Genomic DNA, 20,757 nt, shown 5'->3' on the forward strand with positions numbered 1-20,757 from the left:
TTTCTTATGATTTATTCTTGTTTTCAGCATTCTTAAAAAGGGTCTAATTTGAATATTCAGATTTATTTTTTCTTGTAGGGTGAACTAAGTAGATGGTACGGTGGCAATAACCGCACCCTTTTTGAAAAAGGGGATCGTGACGTTGTTACGAGTTGAACTTGCTTTGAGGAATGAAATGCATCTAGGGGATATTTTTAGCATTTGGTGCGTCTTTAAACAAAAAATAGATCTGTCATTTTTTCTTTTGAAAAGAAAAGAAAAATTACAATTGGAAACTGTTACAACAGCCAAAACTGAATTGATCGAAATTAAAGGTAGTGAGTGCAGGCAGGGTCAACTTCTTGATCCAGATAGTTGGGTTAGGAAATACGGTGCCCTAAATTCGTAATCGTGTCCGCAACAAAATTGGCTTCGCAAAGAACATGCTTGAAACATATTTCAAGGAACATTTGTTTGTAATCTCGTCTCAATACCTTGTTTCATATAGCTTGTGTCTCCATGCTACTAGAGTCCAACTCTCCTTGTGAATTAGTAAAGTCGACACATTTGTTGATGTCAAATGTTTTTACTAGGATGGATATCATTTAGAAGGGGGGGGGGGGGGGTGGTTTGAATGCGCTAAGATGGAAATTATGCGCAATTTAAACTTAATTAGAAAAATCAAACTGCAATAAGAGGGTTGTAAATGTCTATCAATCTTTAAGACACAGATTTAGTATTTTCAAAAGGGAAAATCGTCCAAACAGTGTCTGAACTTTTCCAGACTATTAATTTTCATACCTATACTTTAAAAAACCTCAAAATGGTACCTGAAGTTTTGGTCCCGACCCAATTTCCGTATCTAGCAACAGTAAAATTCTTAACAGAGTTAACTTTTGAAGGGTATTTTGGTCCTTTCATTATTCATCTTCTTCCTGGTTCGTGTTCTTCCTCTCCGACCTCAAATCCGCCTCATCTTTCTTCCTATACTACGTTATTAACATCCGCAATTTTCATTTTTCATATAGAAAAAAGGGTTTTACCCTCTTAAACCCCATTTGACATTTATCTCCCACTCCCAGTGTCCTACTCGCCGACCCCAAATCCAAAATGTTCCTCCTCTAGTGGCGTTGCGCCTCCGCCTTCTCCGCACCCCTCCAGCTCCGCCACTACACCCAATCTGCCGCAGCCGCTCTCGTCGACGACGATTCCAACCCGGAGTCCTTCCCCAGACCCGACCCGAAATACGACCAGACCATCCTTGCCGTCCCGCGCTTAGTCTCCGGCAAAAGCATCGCCGCGAAAGAGCAGAAGGCCGGCCGCGTCCCCGGCATCATCTTTGAGTAAGAGGACGGCCAGCATGGCGGCAACAAGCGGTTGATCTCCGTCCGCACCAACCAAATCCGCAAGCTCCTCAATCATCTCGGCCGCTTTTTCTTCCTCTCCCACCTCTTCCACCTCGAGGTCCGCTCCGACTTTGATGAAGATGACGTCGCTGAGAAAGTCCACCTCTTCATCCAAAGATACCCACCATTCCAATTTCTTCCTGAGCTTCTTAGGCTCACTGTTGGTGCTCGGAGAAGAAACCCATTCGATATTAGGCCTCTCTTTCTTAATCTCACTCCCAGTCCACTCCATTACAGTCCTTTACCAATCTGATCTTATCTCTTTTTGTGCAGTAGTAGTGGTAAAGAAATTGGGTAGCTTTAGCCTTTACTATAATCTTCTTGCATAAACCCAAAATGCAGGAAATTGTGCAGATTTTCTGGGAATAGAGCAAAAGAGAAGGAAATTGGGTTTAAAATTGTTTGATTTTTGTTTCCAATTTATCGTTGTCTTGTGTCATATCATAAAGATATAGAGCCAAATTGATTTTCGTTGTTTCCAATTGTTGTTTCCAATTGGGAGGAGTTGTTGATGAACGTTGAATGAAGACGAGAGAGATGGCAGAGAGAACAGAGAACAAAGAAAAGATGAGAGAGAGAGAGAGTCATTGTATTTTCACGGAAGGAGGAGTTCAGTAAGGAGCTTAGTAAGAAGAAGAAGAGGGGTTTCGATTCGGGTTGTGGTAGTAGAAAGATGAGGAGGATTTGACGTCGGAGAGGAAGAACACGAACCAGGAAGAAGATGAATAGTGAAAGGACAAAAATACCCTTCAAAAGTTAACTCTGTTAACAATTTTACTGTTGCTAGGTACGGAAATTGGGTCGGGGCCAAAACTTCAGGTACCATTTTGAGGTTTTTTAAAGTATAGGTATGAAAATTAATAGTCTGGAAAAGTTCAGACACTGTTTGGACGATTTTCCTTTTTCAAAATTAATCTTGAAGAAAGCAACACACATTCAACAAACACAGCAGAAATAAAGAACTCAGTAAACAAGATGTTTGTTGACGCAATAAAATCCTCATATCAAGGTAAATAATAACTACGGGCCTTAACTTCTGAAGGCCAAATGAAATGTAACACACTAAGTGAATACGAACAAGCATATATGGACTTACAACCAAAGTGAATAGCTCTGACCTCAGCTATTTCTGGCTAGACTACTCTAGACACTTGTACAATCACCACCTTGTTGTTCTTCTCCTTTTGAATTGCCTCCCTTCGTTTTTTTTTTTAATGAATAGCGCTAACTTCGGCTATTACATGCGCTTCATATACCACTAATACCCACCTGACCTCATGGGATACTCGCACATGCACTATGCTATGCTATGAAAGAGATGCAAGTGTATGTGTGACTTACTAATTTAACTCAACATGGAACAAGTAAATAATTCTCAATTTAAGCTCTAGGATTTCTATGCAGTAGGAAACTCTCTCCAACAAAAACTGTGCTAAAATATTCTATGGAAGCACAACATGAAAATGTTATTTTCCTTCTATATGTATGCGCACTACTAGACCTGGAAAACCAAGAATGATTAAAGTTCTAAGGGGGGTGTATTCATTTAAGAGTCTACAAGATTTTTTTGTATTTTGAAAGTCTATGGGTATTCAATTGAGATTTTAAACAATCCTTTAAAATCTTTATGTATTCAATTAAGATTTAAAATTATCCATTCAAATCTGCAGATATTCAAAAGTATACGGATTTTTAAGGATTTCATTAAATGCTGGATTTTGGAGGATTTTATAGTGCTTTTTATACATATCAAAACATAAAAACAATCCAACCACTTCCTAAGAGATTTTGATGGATTCTTTCTCACTCAAAAAATGAAGAAGCTTTTCACCAAAAAGAAGAAGAAGAAGCAGCTCTTAATAGGTGACACTCATCCATTTTGTCTTAGACCTATCTTCCCACTATCCTCCTCTGCCTCTGCCTCTGCTCTCATCTAATATTTTTTTAAAATTTTTATCACTATAACTCTGGAAGCCTTAATCCTTCTAGCTAATTAAGCTCACTTTCAATGGTATTGTTAAGATGATACATACACTTTTTTTTTTTAATCAAACCAGAAGCCGGGTGCCGATATATATATATTCATTTAAAGCCAGAATAGGTCGTTACATACACATATGTTTCTTTTGTAAATTAGATATGAAATAAATTATGTCATTAGTTTACTACTTTATTTTTTGTGTAACATTTTGGTTGATTAGTTTTCTCTTATTATTCATATATCATTATACACAACATAAAGAATGGTAGATTGTCATACACACACACACACACACACTTTTTTGTCACTGAAATAGCATTATAGTCGGATCCATACATCTATTACTTTTAAAGAAGAAGAAAAAAAAAATTAACCTATCAAAAACATCACAAGGACTTGTAAAATCTAAACAAATACCAGTAAATCAATCCATTAGAATCAATCAAAGTCCATATAAAATTTAAACAATCTATGGATTAAGTAAATCCATGGATTATAAAAACTCAAACAAAATCTTTTAAAATCTGAATTGAATACACCCCCCTAAACCTAAATGAATTCTATTAGAAAAATATTTTTCCTTGAATATAATATATATAAAAACTGATATTATCCTAATAAAAAGAATATGCATGTTACTTAATTAAAGACAGTTAATATGCCACCCAAAAAATTAGTAAGTGGTAGTCTTGATTACCAAGACCCTCCCTAGAAATTTGACAATAATTAAAGACAGTTAATATGCCACCCACTCAGATATATTCAGTATTGAAACAGGGATATTAATCCCCAAACATACAATCAAGAAATAAAGATGCTATGATATCCAATGAATGATTTACCTTTAAGAGCTTTAGAAAGATCAAATATTGGATCTTGATCTTGTATTCTAATAGATTTAGTTTTCACCTCAAACTCACATATTCCTAACTTCTAATCTAGGCCTAAGACTATAAGAGCAAGTTCACCCGTTGGGTCACCAGGTCACCCACTATTCACTACTTTTTAGTGTTAATTTCACCCTCTGGGTCACGAGCACAGTGTATTTCGTGCCCTAGGTCACCCTGTACAGTGTTTTGGGTCACCATGGTGACCTGCACAGTGTATTTCGTACCCTGGGTCACGAGCACAGTGTATTTTGTGACCTAGAGAATGAAAATATACATTAAAAAGTAGTGAATAGTATGTGACCCGATGACCCAACGGGTGAACTTGCTCTAAGAGAATGGCAACACATAAAATTCTTATACTAACAACTCTCCCTTCAAAAAAGATAGTGTTTTTTTTTTTTCCCTCTCTAAAAGGGTAATTTAAAAAACAAAACAAAAAACCTTGAGAGAGAAAAAGAATCGAAAAAGAATATAAAGTACACCATCTTTTGTGAATCTGTTTTTTATTGGAACTCTTACTCTATAAGAAACCCTCTTACCCCTTGAGAGAGGAAAACAAAAGGAATATAAAATTATAAACCATCTTTTTTGAATCTGTGACTTCTCATTTAATTCGGATGAGCGTGTTTTTTGGGTTTCTTAATAAGCTGAGCCTTTGTCGTTTTATTCTTTGTTATATAAGTGCGTCTCTTCGTTTTACACTCTCTTTTTACGAAATGGAAAAAGCAAAAGGAGTTTCACTGTGCTCTCTTCATCTTCCAATGCCTTCTTGATCTTAGCCCTTGAAGACTTGAATGAAAAGGGTTCATCGAGCGGGCGACAATCTTGTTTTGTCTTCATGATCAAGTAGGATCAAGAAGTGAGTCATTGAGTAAGAGACTAAAGAGTAGTAATGGGGATGAAGAGTAAGCTGAAACAGGAACAAGTTGCAGATACAAGAAGCCTTGTGGGTTTGGTATTCTCTTGGTCTATAAGGGATGTTCTCAATGAAAACCTTTACAGAAACCAGGTTTGTCTGCGTAATTTCCTTCATGTCTTTATTACAGTTTACAAGTACTTCTTCTTGAGAACTGGGCCTTAAGCAAGAAGTACTTTTTTTTTTTTCGTTTTCATTTCCAAAAAAAGTACTTCTTCAGTTCTCAAGAAGAAAAGTAGCTGTCTTAACTTGTTCGGCATCCACTACTGAGAAACTACAAATACTAGTGCTAATTCTTTTCCCTCCTTTCATGGTATCCTAGCTTGGGTTAAAATTTGAGTTCTTTGTTTGTTCTGTATTGGAAATGTGTGCTTTCATTATTGTACAGGAGAATGTGTCAAAATTTTCAGTTTTTTTTTTTTTTTTTTGTCTCTCTTTCTGTTAGTTTTTGGTTGAACTCTACAATCAAAATGGTTGCCGAAAAGGTCATATTGATATTGCAAAGTAATTTTTTCAGATCTCCCTAATAAAAAAGTTTATTAGCATGCATTATATTGGCTCTGTATTTATAGTAAGGCAAAATTGATTCTGCATTGATAACACCTTCCAATAATATTGGCTCTGCATTTTGAGTCAATATATCCACTAGTGGCATTGGATTGACTGAATTAGTTTGAACTTTGAACTTTGAAGTGCTTATGTTTTGGTCAATTTATTTCTTTCCTTTGTTCACTTAACAGGTGCAGAGGATCCCCGAGACATTTGGGTCATTGACGAGTTACAAGAAGTCATTCATTCCTCCACTTGTTGAGGAAACTCATGCTGATTTACTATCGAATATGTTGAATCTGTCACATGCACCTACTTGTGAAATTCTGACAATCGAAGATTCAGCTGGACCTCCTGGTGACTTGTTTTACGACGTAACATATCAGAGAGATACAGAAACTGATGAGAATCACAAAGGACTGATGTATGAACCACAGGTTGGAGATATCATTGCCTTGACTAATGTTAGACCAAAATGCATTGATGATTTGAACAGGCCTCCAAGGTTCTATCTAATCGCTTATGTTCATAAAGCAAATGATATTGATGAATTTCCTGATGATCTCCAGTTCAAAATACTATCATCGAAGCCTATCAACTATGGAGAACCAGACATGCATGAGAGCAAGAGAGAAACACTTTTTGCTGTCAATCTTATGAACTTGACAACAAATCTCCGTGTATGGAAGGCTTTGAAATCAGAGGGAAATACAAATATCATTAACAAAGTTCTGCAACCCAAGTCAGATGTATATATTTATATTTGGAGACTCATCTAAATTTCCCTCGACAATTAATTTGTCTATACTTTTCGCACTGTCAATATATTTATCTTTTTTTTTTTTTTTTCCCTTGCAGGATGGGGATTCTTGTTCAGTTTGCTTCTCCAAAGAAAAATGCAATGCTGGCATTTCTGCTATATGGCCTACAATTTGCTCTCAAAATCTAAATGAATCCCAAGAAGCTGCAGTTTTGAACTGTATCAGTTTGATTCAATGCCGTCACCAGAATTCCGTAAAATTAATATGGGGTCCTCCTGGTACTGGCAAGACGAAGACAATGAGTCTGACACTCTTTGCTCTCTTTCAGTTAAAGTGCAGAACTCTCACATGTACTCCCACCAATATTGCGGTGCTAGAAGTAGCAGCAAGACTCCGGAGATTGGTTAACCAGTCACTCGAGTATGGCAGGTATGGACTAGGAGATATAGTTCTCTTTGGTAACAAGAAGCGAATGAAGATTGACAATAATGATGATCTTCGTGATATATTTCTTGATCATCGTGTTAAAATTCTCATCAAGTGTTTGGTCCCTTTATCTGGGTGGAAACATTTGTTAGAATCAATGATACATTTACTTGATGATCCTGAGGAACAATATTCTTTGTATTTGGAAAAGAGAGCTGAAAAGCAGAAACAGAATGCACAAAAAAATGAGGAGGATAATCGAAAACATAATGGAGATGAGGATTATCCTTTGACATATGAGGAGTTTGTAAAGAATGAATTTGATTCAATCAGTCAGGAGCTAAAGATTTGTATGGTAGATTTGTACACCCACTTACCAACTTCTTGCATTTCACTTAAAGTGGTGAAGGACATGGTCAGAGCTTTGGGTTTGCTTAAGTCTATTAAATCTTCATTGCATACTACTGTTGTTGCTAATGAAGGGTTGAAGTTAGTCCTCAAAGATTCCAAAGTTCCAGGAAGCATTGTTGGTTGCCTTCCGCAGTTGAGAACAGAGTGTACAAACACATTAAAGTCACTTCCAATGGAATTCTCTGTTCCTATTAACAAATATGCATTAATGAACTTCTGCCTAGAAAATGCTTGCTTAATATTCTGTACTGCATCAACTTCTTCCAAATTGCATGATGTAGCAGGAACAAGACCTTTGGAATTGTTGGTCATTGATGAAGCTGCTCAGCTTAAAGAATGTGAATCAGCAATTCCTTTACAACTATCTGGTCTCCGCCATGCTATCCTTGTAGGAGATGAGAGGCAACTCCCTGCCATGGTCCAAAGCAAGGTTTTCTTTATCCTTTGCATATTTCCATTCTTTTCAAAGTATGATAGGTGTTTACATTGACAGCATCTTAATAAATGTGATAAATTACTAGATTGCAGCTAGTGCTGATTTTGGAAGAAGTTTGTTTGGAAGGCTGGCAAAGTTGGGACACAAGAAGCACCTACTCAATGTCCAGTACAGGATGCATCCATCCATCAGTTTATTTCCAAAAAGGGAGTTCTACAGCAACCAGGTAGTAGATGGTCCAAATGTCAAAGAAAGAAGCTATGAGAGGTGCTTCCTCAAGGGAAAAATGTACCAATCCTATTCCTTCATAAATGTAGCCGATGGAAATGAAGAATTTGATCACAGATTTAGTCGGAAAAATATGGTGGAGGTTGCTGTAGTCTCTGGGATAGTAGCAAGCCTTTATAAAGGTAATTATTGTAGTAAGTTGGTCGATGCTTATATTTATGTGATACATTGCAAAGACCTAAAAACTGGGTTTTACTTTTTCTTTTTTGCCACAGAATTTATTGGAACAAAGAAGAAAGTTAGTATTGGGGTCATATCACCATACAAGGCTCAAGTTTATGAAATTCAAGACATACTCAGAAAATATACTGAAACTTGTGATACTGGATTCTCCGTAAGTGTGCGATCTGTTGATGGGTTCCAAGGTGGTGAAGAAGATGTGATAATTATATCTACTGTCCGATGTAATGGGAAGGGGTCAGTTGGTTTCTTGTCGAACCGGCAAAGAGCAAATGTTGCCTTAACACGTGCTAGGTACTATCTGTAAAATTTCATTGTAGTTATCCTATATGATACATCTCCGACATGTCTGATCTCTGCAATTGTTTCTATGTAGGTATTGCCTTTGGGTATTGGGGAATGCGTCAACTTTGATTGCTAGTGACACTGTTTGGAAGAAGCTAGTCCTTGATGCCAAGAAACGGAACTGTTTTTATAATGCTGATGAAGACAGCAACTTGGCCCAGGCTATTACAGCTGCCCTGCTGGAGCTTGACCAACTTCATTCTCTGCTTAATATCGACTCTATGCTGTTCAAAAACGCTATATGGAAGGTATGCTGCTAGTTTCACAAATCTATCCCTATTGTAAACTTGACATTGTCATAGGATACAACAATCAGAACTTTATTGAGGGAGAAAATCGTTGAGTAAACAGGATAGATTATTGGGGAGTTACATAACTAAATGGAATTCATCAGTGTATTCTCTAATAAAATGTAGTATGCTGTTCAGTTGCTGAAATATTCCTCATCAGATTGCCAAAAAAATAAATATATTCCTCTTCTATAGTTGCACGACATATAATTATTTCTCCTTTCTTTCCCCTATAGGTTTGCTTCACTGATGACTTCCGGAACTCCATAACTAAAATTAAAGACACTGTGATTCTTCGGGAAGTACTCGCGTTATTAACCAAGCTTTCGAGTGGATGGCGCCGACCTCACAAGGATAAAGGAAATTTAGTGTATGATGGGACTTCTGCTCAACTGTTAGAAAAGTATAAAATCAAAGGGCGCTTGAATCTCATTTGGACTGTAGATATTCTCCAGGAGAATGCACATTACGTCCAAGTTATGAAGTTTTGGGATATTTTGCCATTTTCTCATATACCAGAACTAGCAAAGCGTCTTGACATTGTTTTTGGAAATTTTACAGTGGATAAGATGAACCGCTGCAGGCACAAATGCATTGACAGGTATGTGATCGATGTTTTAAATTTTTTCTTTTCATTCATTTGTTATTCCATGGAACTTTTATTCCATCAATCTGGGTAAGAGAAATTTGAGTTGTATAGATGGAGCATATATGAGTGTACTAAAACTACCTTTTGTCCTTTGTTTAAATCATGTATCATTTTCTTTAGGGATACTGTTGTTCCAATGAGATGGCCAGTGGTTTTCAGAAATTTTCCTATAGCTGATCATGAGGAGTTCCTTTCAAAACCATTGTCTTCTTTCAGCATAACAACTAATCGAGAAACAGCAACTTCAACATATGGGTGAGCATATATTCCAATTTTTTTTTTTTTTTGGAAGTCAAATTGTTTTTGAATAATCGAATAAAAGTAAATTTGAACTAAATGTACATAACTCTATTTGCTATAAATACTGGTTTTGGCAAATAGAATCAACTACCATGTAGAAGGATGGATGAATAATTCTGAGCATGAAATCTTTTCCTCGTCTTTATTGTAAGTCTCATGTCGCTTAGTGATGCTGAAGTTTATTAGGCCTTAATTTAATTTGTAATAATCATAAACTTAAACTCCAAATGTCTAATGCTGGAAGCATCATGTCACCATGTAAGTCATGCTTTTGGTCATACATATCATCCACTTTCACTTGTTCATGTCAACAAGTGTTGTTGAAGTTCATGTCCTGAAGAACAGGAATTTGTTTTCGATAGATTATGCATTACTTGATATATTCTTATTCATTACTTGATATATTATGCATATATATATATATATATACATATATATATATATATATATATATATAGGATTTTTCTCAGGTAAGGATGTCCTTAGTTTTTCTTATGGAACGGATTTACTGTTTTCACCAACTTTCCGATCACATTTTCACATCTTAACCGTTTAGTTTTTAGGTCCTAATGTATGGATCACCTCTGCAAAATTTCAGCCAATTTGGTGATCGTTAAGGCGTCCAAAACTGCAATTTACACGAACGAACCGAATCTGTCGAACCGGAACCGTTCGTTTACATTGTTGTAATTTGCAGTTTTGGATGCCTTAATGATCACCAATTTGGCTGAAATTTTGCAGAGGTGATCTATACATTAGGACCTAAAAACTGAACAGCTAAGATGTGAAAATTTGATCGGAAAGTGGGTGAAAACCGGAAATTCGTACCTAAGAAAAACTAAGGACATCCTTAGTGTAGCCGGACTGTATATATATATATATATATATATATATATATATATATATATAAGTAGATCACATTTGCAAGTTTTCAGTCAAATTGATAAAAGTTAAGACATTTATAATTGTGATTTACAATTATAAACATGAATGGTTCAGCTTAGACAGATTCGGTTCGTCCATTGATTTTATCTAGCTTAATACATTAACGATCATCAATTTGGCTGAAAATTTGCAGACGTGATCTATATACTAGGACCTAAAAACTGAACGGTTGAGATATGGATATGTGATCGAAAAGTATGTCTAATAAACGATCCCTTAAGTTTCCAAAAAAAAATGATCTCTCACTATATATATATATCTGAGCTAATGTACCACTTGCTTTAATAGGGAGACAGCAAAAGCAGTAACACCGATTATCCGTCCGAAAAGCAATGTCAATAAAAAAGAAGTATGGTTATGGAAAATAAAGGCTGAAGACAAAGTGAAGGATTTCAGCACTGAAGCTGACCCTGTGGAGTTCTTTTCAAAACCATTATCATCACTAAATCTAGCAGATAAGCCAGAAGCATCTCCTTCCGCTGACATGTGAGTGATAACTATCTATCCTGACATGCATTTAGGAAGTCTGTTAGTCTGCACATAATCACTTTTAAGAAAAATAAACGTATATGAAATAACTGGGTGCTATAAGTTGTAATTGGTCTCGTCAAATAGGGGTCAATTATTTTGTGTTACATATATTTTCTTAGCAACAAATGCATTTAATTGCTTTAACTTTTTAGGTGGCTAGTAATTTCAAACCATTAAATCTTGCATACAGGTTGTTACTTCCAACTTCTATGTTGTTACTTCCAATTGTTACTTCCCTGTTCGGTATGTTGTGAAATTGTGATACTACTTTCACTCGTCCAAAGTACACTATTCTAATTGAGCTATTTCAAATGTGAAAGCAGGGGATTTTCAAAGGCATCAATTGCATTTTCTTTCAATATTGTAGGCCTACATTTTAAGAAGCATCAACTGACAATTGATTCTCTGCTTTGTGACTTGTTCAATGTACGTAATTAGTAATCCTGAGGTCTTCTGAACTTGAACCAGCACTTTTTTTTTTTTTAAGTGAAACATGTTAAAATTCATAGACAATTGTTAGCCTATATCCTAACACAGCTCAAGTTTTTAGGGAATAGGTGATAAGCGAACTGCTATATCACATATGGTTGGGGATTTTAATAAATTTAAACTTATATGTTTCACTGTTATTTTTGCCGATTAGGTTTATTTGTAGACATACAATTTGGTTGATGTCACTTTTGATTTATATCTGAGGTTTGAAGGATGATGTTTCATTTTCTTTATTCTATTTTGGTGCTAGATCCACAGCGATTGGATCGTGCCTTTCCAGTACTCCTCAAAGTCGTTCAAAAAGCAATGCGAATCGAAGAAGGAGATCATCATCAAAACAAAAAGTCCTTAAGATTTGACCTTGTTGTGGAATTAAAAGGTATTCCAGAGGCGTAAAACTCACTCCACGGTTTACTGGTCCTAAACTACGGTGTCCGTGATGTATTCCATATCTCTGTTTTGAAGAAAAACCATGAAGATGCTTCACTTGTTTTGGATAGGAAAGATTTGAAAATTCACAAAGATCTATCCTATGACGAGAAGCTGGTTAGAATTGTTAATAAAAAAGAACAAATTCTTCCTGGTAGGAACATTCGCTTGGTGAAAGTGTTCTGGCAGTATCATGGTATCGAGGAAGCAACATGGGAGTTGCCGAGTTGGAGACTCAAGTCATGGCTAAATATCCATATTTGTTTGTGTTTGCTAGTATATAGAGAGACGTTTTCTATTTTGACTAGGAAATTGTGAACTGTTTAATCCAAAACTTCAAGCTGTGTAAAACGTTTAATGAAGTTTCTTGTGTATGAAGTTTTTTGTATTTCTAATTTATTTGTGGTGTAGAGATAACAGTGGCACTCAGACCTTAACTAGGGTAGATTGCAAAACCATCCCATGGGTCATTTCGTCAAATTTCACTTTTTGTTCGCAATGCCAACTTCTTGATTTATGTACGTAGGGGTGTTTTCTCAATCTCAATCCACTCCTTAGCTCAATTAATGTCCCCACTAAACCTCAACGTACAACGTACTAGAGTTTCGAATGGAAACAAGAGGGGAAAATATGTATTTGTCCCCGGTCAGAAATTTTGGACCAAAAACTTGACCACCATATGTAGTGTTCAGGGCAGATGCATCATTATTTAACGAAAAATTGGAAGGAATTTATTACTTTGGGCAGCATCTTTGAATAGTATGGAGATTGTGAAGTGATAACATTGAATGCATTAATAACTCAAGCTCTACGGGTCATGGTCTCTCTTTTCGCGTTATTTGGGTCGAGAATATTCCAAGCACAGCTTCTTCAGCCTTTAATTTAGCTCTTCTAAACTGTTGCGTTATTTGGGTCGAGAATATTCCAAGCATAGCTTCTTCAGCCTTTAATTTGGCTCTTCTAAACTGTTGCCCTAAAGGCTTTTCTTTGTAACTTACTTTTCTCTTCCTCACAAAAAAAATAAAAAATAAAAAAAACAAACAAACAAACACTCAGGCTCATCTACCAAATGACATATGGAAGGCTCAAAAGGAAAATTTAGTAGATGCAAGCTGACATGGATTTCGCATATGCAAAACTCCTATGAAATTTGATTGATGAATCCAAATTTATCATTTTTTTTCCTTTTTTCAAATAAAGGGTTGGTGCGGCTGCCCTCAAGCCTTGATTAATGAAACTAATGAATACAAGGGGGGACAATGAGCCTGAACCCCTAATTACAATAAGCATCTAGAGAACGTCCTAAAATACTATCAGGAGTCTCTATCAAATAAATGTATTCAATTAGGCACCAACTAGCAAAGAGTGCTCAACTAGCTACTCTATTTGCTTTGACATAGCGGTGGCATAATAGAAGATAACTCGATATGTAACTCCATTATAACATAGCATAATTACCATAAACACAGTTTTCCTACTATGTTGCCGCCGGAGGATAAACCCGACGACACTTGGTTTCACCCTGCCACTAGGAGGAAGCGACCATTTAACGAAGTAAGGAACTCGCTGCCTACCCAGAGCAGACAAGGCACACAAGATGTGCAGCTCGGGACACAGCCTCCTTCCCCTAACCCCAACTCAAGAGGGATTTATTACCGGCTTATAGCCACAATTAACTAAACAAAAATAGCAAAAGAAAACAATAATAGTACAAACAGGCCAAAAGTGGCTTAATATCAACATCCAGACCTAATCGCCAACCCAGATTGGGCCTACTAGCAATATCCAAGCCCAAGAAACCAAACCCTCAAGGTATTCGGATCCCTCCCTCTCAGTCCAATTAAGCCACTGCACCAACACCGTTGCTTCACCTCCATACGGGCCACCCCACCAACGGTGTCGGACCTCCAACACAAATCCTAAAATAAAAATAAAATTACTTTAGCTATTATGTGTATATATATAATAAAATGTACAATATATTAGCAAAAGCTATTATTGCAGCGGCAGTGGACAAGTCCCTTTGATTCTCCATGAGCAATCAAGGTTCGAAACTTCTTGACTGCCTGTGGTTGTATTTTGTTTACAATTTCAAATGTCAGTGGCAAGTGGGCTCCAGAATGTAAGAAATTCTGCTTAGTAAAGATAATATCGGACTCTTAAAAAAATGAAAATTTTGCTAATATTTCGGCGATTTTTTCGATTCTTTAGTCCTTAATTTGGACGGAGCATCAGAGATTGGGCACGAAAGACAAAAATTGGAAAGCTTAGGGGGTAAAAAGTGAATTTGAGAGTCGGGGGGGGTGAAATGATGACACCCCCAAACCTCAGGGGGGTAAACTGAAATTAATCATATTTTTTTTGCTTTGAAATGACCATTTTAGCTCTCAAAGTGGGCCCCATTATTGGACTTAACATCCAATTTGGACGGAAGATGAGACATTGGGCACGGAAGACAAAAATTGGAAAGTTCATGGGGTAAAAAAGTGAAATTGAGAGTCCGGGGGGTGAAATGATGACACCCCCAAACCTCAAGGGGGTAAACTGAAATTAATCCTATAGTCTTTATGTGTCACTTGTGTAGAGTCTAGTAGTGACTTGTTTGTTTTTGTTGAGTCTTTTGTTTTGATTTTGCTAAGGGACTAGCTAAAGTTAAGTGTGGGCCTACAGGCCAAAAGTGGCTTAATATCAACATCCAGACCTAATCGCCAACCCAGATTGGGCCTACTAGCAATATCCAAGCCCAAGAAACCAAACCCTCAAGGTATTCGGATCCCTCCCTCTCAGTCCAATTAAGCCACTGCACCAACACCGTTGCTTCACCTCCATACGGGCCACCCCACCAACGGTGTCGGACCTCCAACACAAATCCTAAAATAAAAATAAAATTACTTTAGCTATTATGTGTATATATATAATAAAATGTACAATATATTAGCAAAAGCTATTATTGCAGCGGCAGTGGACAAGTCCCTTTGATTCTCCATGAGCAATCAAGGTTCGAAACTTCTTGACTGCCTGTGGTTGTATTTTGTTTACAATTTCAAATGTCAGTGGCAAGTGGGCTCCAGAATGTAAGAAATTCTGCTTAGTAAAGATAATATCGGACTCTTAAAAAAATGAAAATTTTGCTAATATTTCGGCGATTTTTTCGATTCTTTAGTCCTTAATTTGGACGGAGCATCAGAGATTGGGCACGAAAGACAAAAATTGGAAAGCTTAGGGGGTAAAAAGTGAAATTGAGAGTCGGGGGGGGTGAAATGATGACACCCCCAAACCTCAGGGGGGTAAACTGAAATTAATCATATTTTTTTTGCTTTGAAATGACCATTTTAGCTCTCAAAGTGGGCCCCATTATTGGACTTAACATCCAATTTGGACGGAAGATGAGACATTGGGCACGGAAGACAAAAATTGGAAAGTTCATGGGGTAAAAAAGTGAAATTGAGAGTCCGGGGGGTGAAATGATGACACCCCCAAACCTCAAGGGGGTAAACTGAAATTAATCCTATAGTCTTTATGTGTCACTTGTGTAGAGTCTAGTAGTGACTTGTTTGTTTTTGTTGAGTCTTTTGTTTTGATTTTGCTAAGGGACTAGCTAAAGTTAAGTGTGGGGGAATTTGATAGGAGCAGACAGTGTGACGTTTTTAATATGTATTTTTCCTCATTTGGCTAAGTTATTCTCTTGAAATTACTAATGTAACATCCCGAACCTGAATTTACCGGTTTACTAGTCATTTGGACGGTAAACGACCTTTATTTTCACTTTTGCTGTCGTTTTAGTACTTTTAGTGGCCCTAAAAGTTGACTTTTTATTCGGGTCAAAATTTGAGGAAATGTTCTTCATGAAAGTTGTAGAGGATGTTAAACCGAGCGCGTGCATATGTAGTACGTAAAAATCGGAGCTCGTATGCAAAAGTGATAAGCGAAATACTAAAGTTACTGTTCATGTGGTAAGTTTCTATAAATAGCCAAGTTACTGTGGTAAATTTCCATTTTTGGAAACCTACCGGCCTTTTCTCTCTCTTCTCCCCCGACCTTTTCTTCCTCTTCGGCCCGATTCTTCCTCCTCCGGCCACCCCACGATGGAATCCAGGCATCAGCTGGCTCGCCTCTTCACCCTTGTCACGTCTGTGGTGGTGTTTTGCAGCGATTTGGCCGGAAGAGCTCGATTTGGAGCTGTGAAGGTTACTGTAGCAGATCGGGATTTCAGTCGATTTCCGGCGATTCCGGCCACCAAATTGGCGTCGAAGGTTAGGTTTTTGACATAGATCATTTCCCCTAAGGTCTTTCATTTCAATTTGCAGTGTAGAGGTCGAATTAACGATTTGCAATTTCTAGGGTTCTTGGAGTTTTCTGGAAATTTTTCACCGGCCATATTGGAGCCCTTCAAGGTAAAATTGGAACTTGTTGTAGTTGTGAAAAATGTTGGGTCTGTTGAGTAGGTGGTACTGCCAAAATTTGGTGGCCATCGGAGGTGGTGGCCGCCGGCGCGTGGGGCCCACGCGCTGCCACTGTTGGTGGCGCGTGGAGGCATATAGGGAAGTGTTTTAATTTCAGTTTTTAGCCCATTAAATTGTATATATGTTGTAGAGCTTGTATGTGAAGTTTGGTGAATTATGGAGGAGTTTGGAATTATTTGTGAATTTCCGAAGTTTGAAGTTTTGTGATGGAATTGTGGGAAATCCGGCCGTCGGATTTCCCTCGTTTTCATTGTGGAATATGTAAATTGAGGAATTGGTGTTGTGGAAGAGGTTTGGGTGGAATTTGAGAAGTAATGGAGATAGGGATTTTCGGGTTTCGTTTAGGTTCGTATTTTTTTTATCGGATTGCCGTTTACGGAAATATAATTGTGTACAGGGCAATGTTGCGAGCTACCGCTTGATCAACTCGTTTGCGTGGTCGCCCAATAGTACTGTGAGTGGACTTTTGATTTTAAGTGATGCATGCAATATTGTTTCGTAATTAATTATTACGTTTATTTATTTGAGAATATAAATTGATTTATCTCGGTTATAATTTCAGAATGATTTTGGCTCTAAGTTTTAAAAGGATATTGCGAATTTTGAAATAAAGTATGATGATTTGCTATCGGAAGTGATTTCGGATTTGTTTGGGTTTTGAGATTTATGAAATATTATAAAGTGATTTCGGGAATGAATTGTTTTTGGATTTCAAATGGAATTTTCGTCGAGGAAACGATTAATTTAATTATTCTTTTAGCGTGTGGGACACGCTGTTGATTTTTGTGACTTACTATGAGAATTTCCGGGTACGGTTGGGAATTGTACCCGTGTTTTCTTTATTCGCGGGACTTATAGGGAAGCCTTACTGATTTTCGATTTTCATATGATTTTAACCCACCATACATGGGTCGTCATATTTATTGCTAGCTAGCCTATTAGTACTCCTCCCTGCTTACTATGTGTTTGTGGGTGTAATACCTCGAAAAATCCAAATTAATTTCCGTGGATTTTTAGAAATGATTTCACAATAGTGGGAGCGAGTACGAGGCTCTGAGAAGTTGTGGAATTAGTTCGAACGATTAATTTTCGAAAACGTACGTTATTTAGGGGCACGCGAAAATCGACTTTTTATACGTATGGAATTTGGGAAAACTTCCTTCATGAAAGTTGTAGAGCTCGTCGACACGATCGCGTGCATATATGGAACGCAAAAATCGGAGCACGTATGAATTGGTTATGTTTTTTTTGAAAACGTTTCCAGTTTAATATAAAAGCTTCCTTTTTTGTTAATTTTTCCAAAAATACATTAAGTTTCCAAAATTGGAAACTGAACATTCTCTCTCTTCCTCACGCGTCCGAAACCGACGGAAACTGGGCAATCCTTCGCCGGCGTCTATCTTCCAATTCCGGCCACCTCTGGACGAGCAACCACGTCCATCAGCTTCGCCTCACTCCTCCGAAGCCATCTGTGGCAACCTTGCACGGCGGCACGGCCCCTAGCGGCGGCGGCGGCGGCCCGGTTTCGATTTAAGCTCGATTTTGGTCAACGCCGGTTTTCTCCTAGCTCCGGCCACCAAAACTTCCGATCCTTGGCTCCATGAACTCCCCTCAACCTGCTGATCATCATACTAGGAGGATTGCACCTAGAGTGACCGGTTTCACGTTCGTCGGAGCTCGGTAAGTTTTCAATCCGAAACGAAAATCTTTCGATCGGTATATCTCGAGCTGTAGTGCATCGTTTTGATTGATTCTTTTTCCAGTGGGTTCCCCTTGATGTTATTAACAACTCTCTAGAAGGCATCGAGGCCTGAAATTGAAGCTTTGACGTCGAAATCGAGCCTTGCCGGATTCTGCAAAATTCTGGAATTTTTCCGACCTCCGAAGCTTTCGATCGGTATATCTCGAGCTACAGACCATATTTTTCTGTGATTCTTGAACCAGTGAGTTCTTCTTGAGTTTCTTAACAACTCTTCAGAAGGAATCGAAGCCTTAAATTGACGTTTTTACGTCGAATTGGAGCTCGCCGTTTTCTGCAGTTTCTCGCCGGTTTCTGGAAAATTCCGGCCACCTTCATACTGTTCAAGGTAATTTTCGACCCCTTCCGGTCATTTTCAGACTTCGTGCTAGTTATGAAAGTTGTTAAGCATGATGAGAGGAAGAAGAGCAGCCCGGCCCCGACACCATTGGCGGTGGTCGGCGGCGGCTCTGCCACTAACTCCGGCGGCCCTTTCCGGCCACCTCCGGGGATCAAAAATATGGTTTCTGTACATTTTCAGATTCTATATTTCAATACGATCATTTTGATATATTATGCGCAATTTTTGGATATCGTATGATGAAGTTATGAATTTTTAAGTTTCGATCGATTTCGATCGTTAGATTTGTGATATGTGAAGTTAGGACCGTCAGATGGACTTGTAGTTTTGATATGATGATCTTATGACTGTCCCAGTGGCTTTGTGTGGTCATGGGCGAAGATCCGACCGTTGGATCTTCGTATAATTGAGAAATGGTGATTCGGAAGGCGATTCGTGAGAATCCGACCGTCAGATTTTCATATAATTTTGTGGAGATGTTTGTAAGGATGATTCGAGAAGATCTGACCGTTGGATCTTCATTATAATTTTGGAGGATGATCCTAAGGGCGATCCGTGAGGATCTGACCGTTGGATCATCATTAAATTAAGATTCGACCGTCGGATCATCATATAATTAGAATCCGACCGTTGGATTTCAGTATATGTGTGGTTTATGAGTAATTTACTAAGTCAAGATAGTATCTGATTAGGTGATTGACGAATCGAGTTGGTGGACGATTCAGATGGATATGTGGCTTTTAGAAGACGCAGCTGGAATTGGAGGTGAGTAAACCTCACGTGGTTCATATTACGAACCCAATATATTTAATTGCTTTATTTTGCAATCATATGAACTATTGTTGGTGTATTAGACATTCCTGTGTGAATGTCTGTATATATATTATTACGTGAAATAATATGTATTGTTGGAGTTGTGTTGAGTTTATTGTTGAGAAACAATATATTGTGAGGGGTATTGAGTTTATTGTTGAGAAACAATATATTGTGAGGGGTATTGAGTTTATTGTTGTGAAACAATATATTGTGAGGGGTATTGAGTTTATTTTTGAGAAACAATATATTGTGATGGGTATTGAGTTTATTGTTGTGAAACAATATATTGAGAGAGATGTTGAGTTTTATTGTTGAGGAACAATAAATTGTTGTGATCTGTGGAGATCAATAGGTCACGTGGTGACCATGGCATACTATCAGCGAACCACGCTCTCGCGCCGGGTAGGTGGAACTGAATAGTATTAAATCGTGAACCACGCTCTCGCGCCGGGTAGGTGGAAACGATCAGTTAGAGCTCTAGTCTGTCTGCCAAATATTGAGTGACCTTATGGGGGAAATTGAGAGTAACTCATAAGTGTCTATATATATATATATGAGAGTGAGAAAGTAACGTGGGTTTGTGGTGGTCTTGTAATTTAATAAATCAACAGTTCTTTCTTGTTTACTCATACTAGCTGTCAAAAGCTTACCGGGTTTTGTGTTGTTGCAACTCCCGGTACACTATTCAAATTGTGTAGCGGGTAATCCTACAGGACAGGAGAACCAGGACGGTGATCGTGCGGTTAAAGCAATTGTTAGAGTTTTACAGCAATTGTAAGTTGTGAGGTGTGTTATGCTCATTTGAGCTTTACAATATTGCTTGTGAGAGTGGATTGTAATAATGAACTCGAAGTTTCGAGATTTGGATTTTTGTAATTGTAATTATTCATGTTTCGGATTTGAATTTATTATTCAAAATTCGGGGCGTGACAGTGGGTGAGTAAGAGCAGAGCATGGGATGCTCCAGAGTGTGGGACACTCCGACCCGAGCCTGGGAGGCTCCCTTCTTTCGTATGGTGAAACTTCTTCCCCATATTTTATCGTTGCTTGACTAGCGGGGCTAGTCCGATTTTCACTGTAGCCAGCGAGGCTGGTCTTATCTTCTTGAGAAACGAGATTTCGTTTTACGATATAGTTTTCGAATGTGGTGACTAGCGAGGCTAGTCGATTTATCG

General features: G+C 37.8%; 1 protein-coding gene and 1 long non-coding RNA gene across 3 annotated transcripts; both read left to right on the forward strand.

The window, feature by feature from the left end:
• The first annotated feature begins 4,921 nt into the window (after positions 1–4,921).
• LOC133720228 (uncharacterized) lies at positions 4,922–12,603 on the forward strand. Of its 2 annotated transcripts, none has more exons than XM_062146434.1 (10): positions 4,922–5,265; positions 5,913–6,470; positions 6,580–7,749; positions 7,841–8,165; positions 8,259–8,517; positions 8,600–8,816; positions 9,095–9,459; positions 9,628–9,762; positions 10,886–10,947; positions 11,041–11,111. In XM_062146434.1, the coding sequence occupies exons 1-9, from the start codon at positions 5,149–5,151 to the stop codon at positions 10,908–10,910; spliced, it is 3,171 nt and encodes a 1,056-aa protein (XP_062002418.1). In that variant the 5' UTR covers positions 4,922–5,148; the 3' UTR covers positions 10,911–10,947; positions 11,041–11,111. The 2 variants fall into 2 exon arrangements, with proteins under 2 accessions (XP_062002418.1, XP_062002417.1); XM_062146433.1 differs by lacking the exon at positions 10,886–10,947 and adding an exon at positions 12,026–12,603 and having other exon boundaries at positions 4,923–5,265; positions 11,041–11,238.
• A 5,387-nt stretch (positions 12,604–17,990) lies between these two features.
• LOC133723728 (uncharacterized) lies at positions 17,991–20,501 on the forward strand. Its single transcript, XR_009853226.1, has 3 exons — positions 17,991–18,347; positions 18,431–19,531; positions 20,281–20,501. It is a non-coding gene; the product is annotated as an uncharacterized LOC133723728 (long non-coding RNA).
• The last annotated feature ends 256 nt before the right edge of the window (positions 20,502–20,757 follow it).

Source organism: Rosa rugosa, chromosome 7 (genome assembly GCF_958449725.1).
Source record: "Rosa rugosa chromosome 7, drRosRugo1.1, whole genome shotgun sequence".
Lineage (NCBI taxonomy): Eukaryota > Viridiplantae > Streptophyta > Magnoliopsida > Rosales > Rosaceae > Rosa > Rosa rugosa.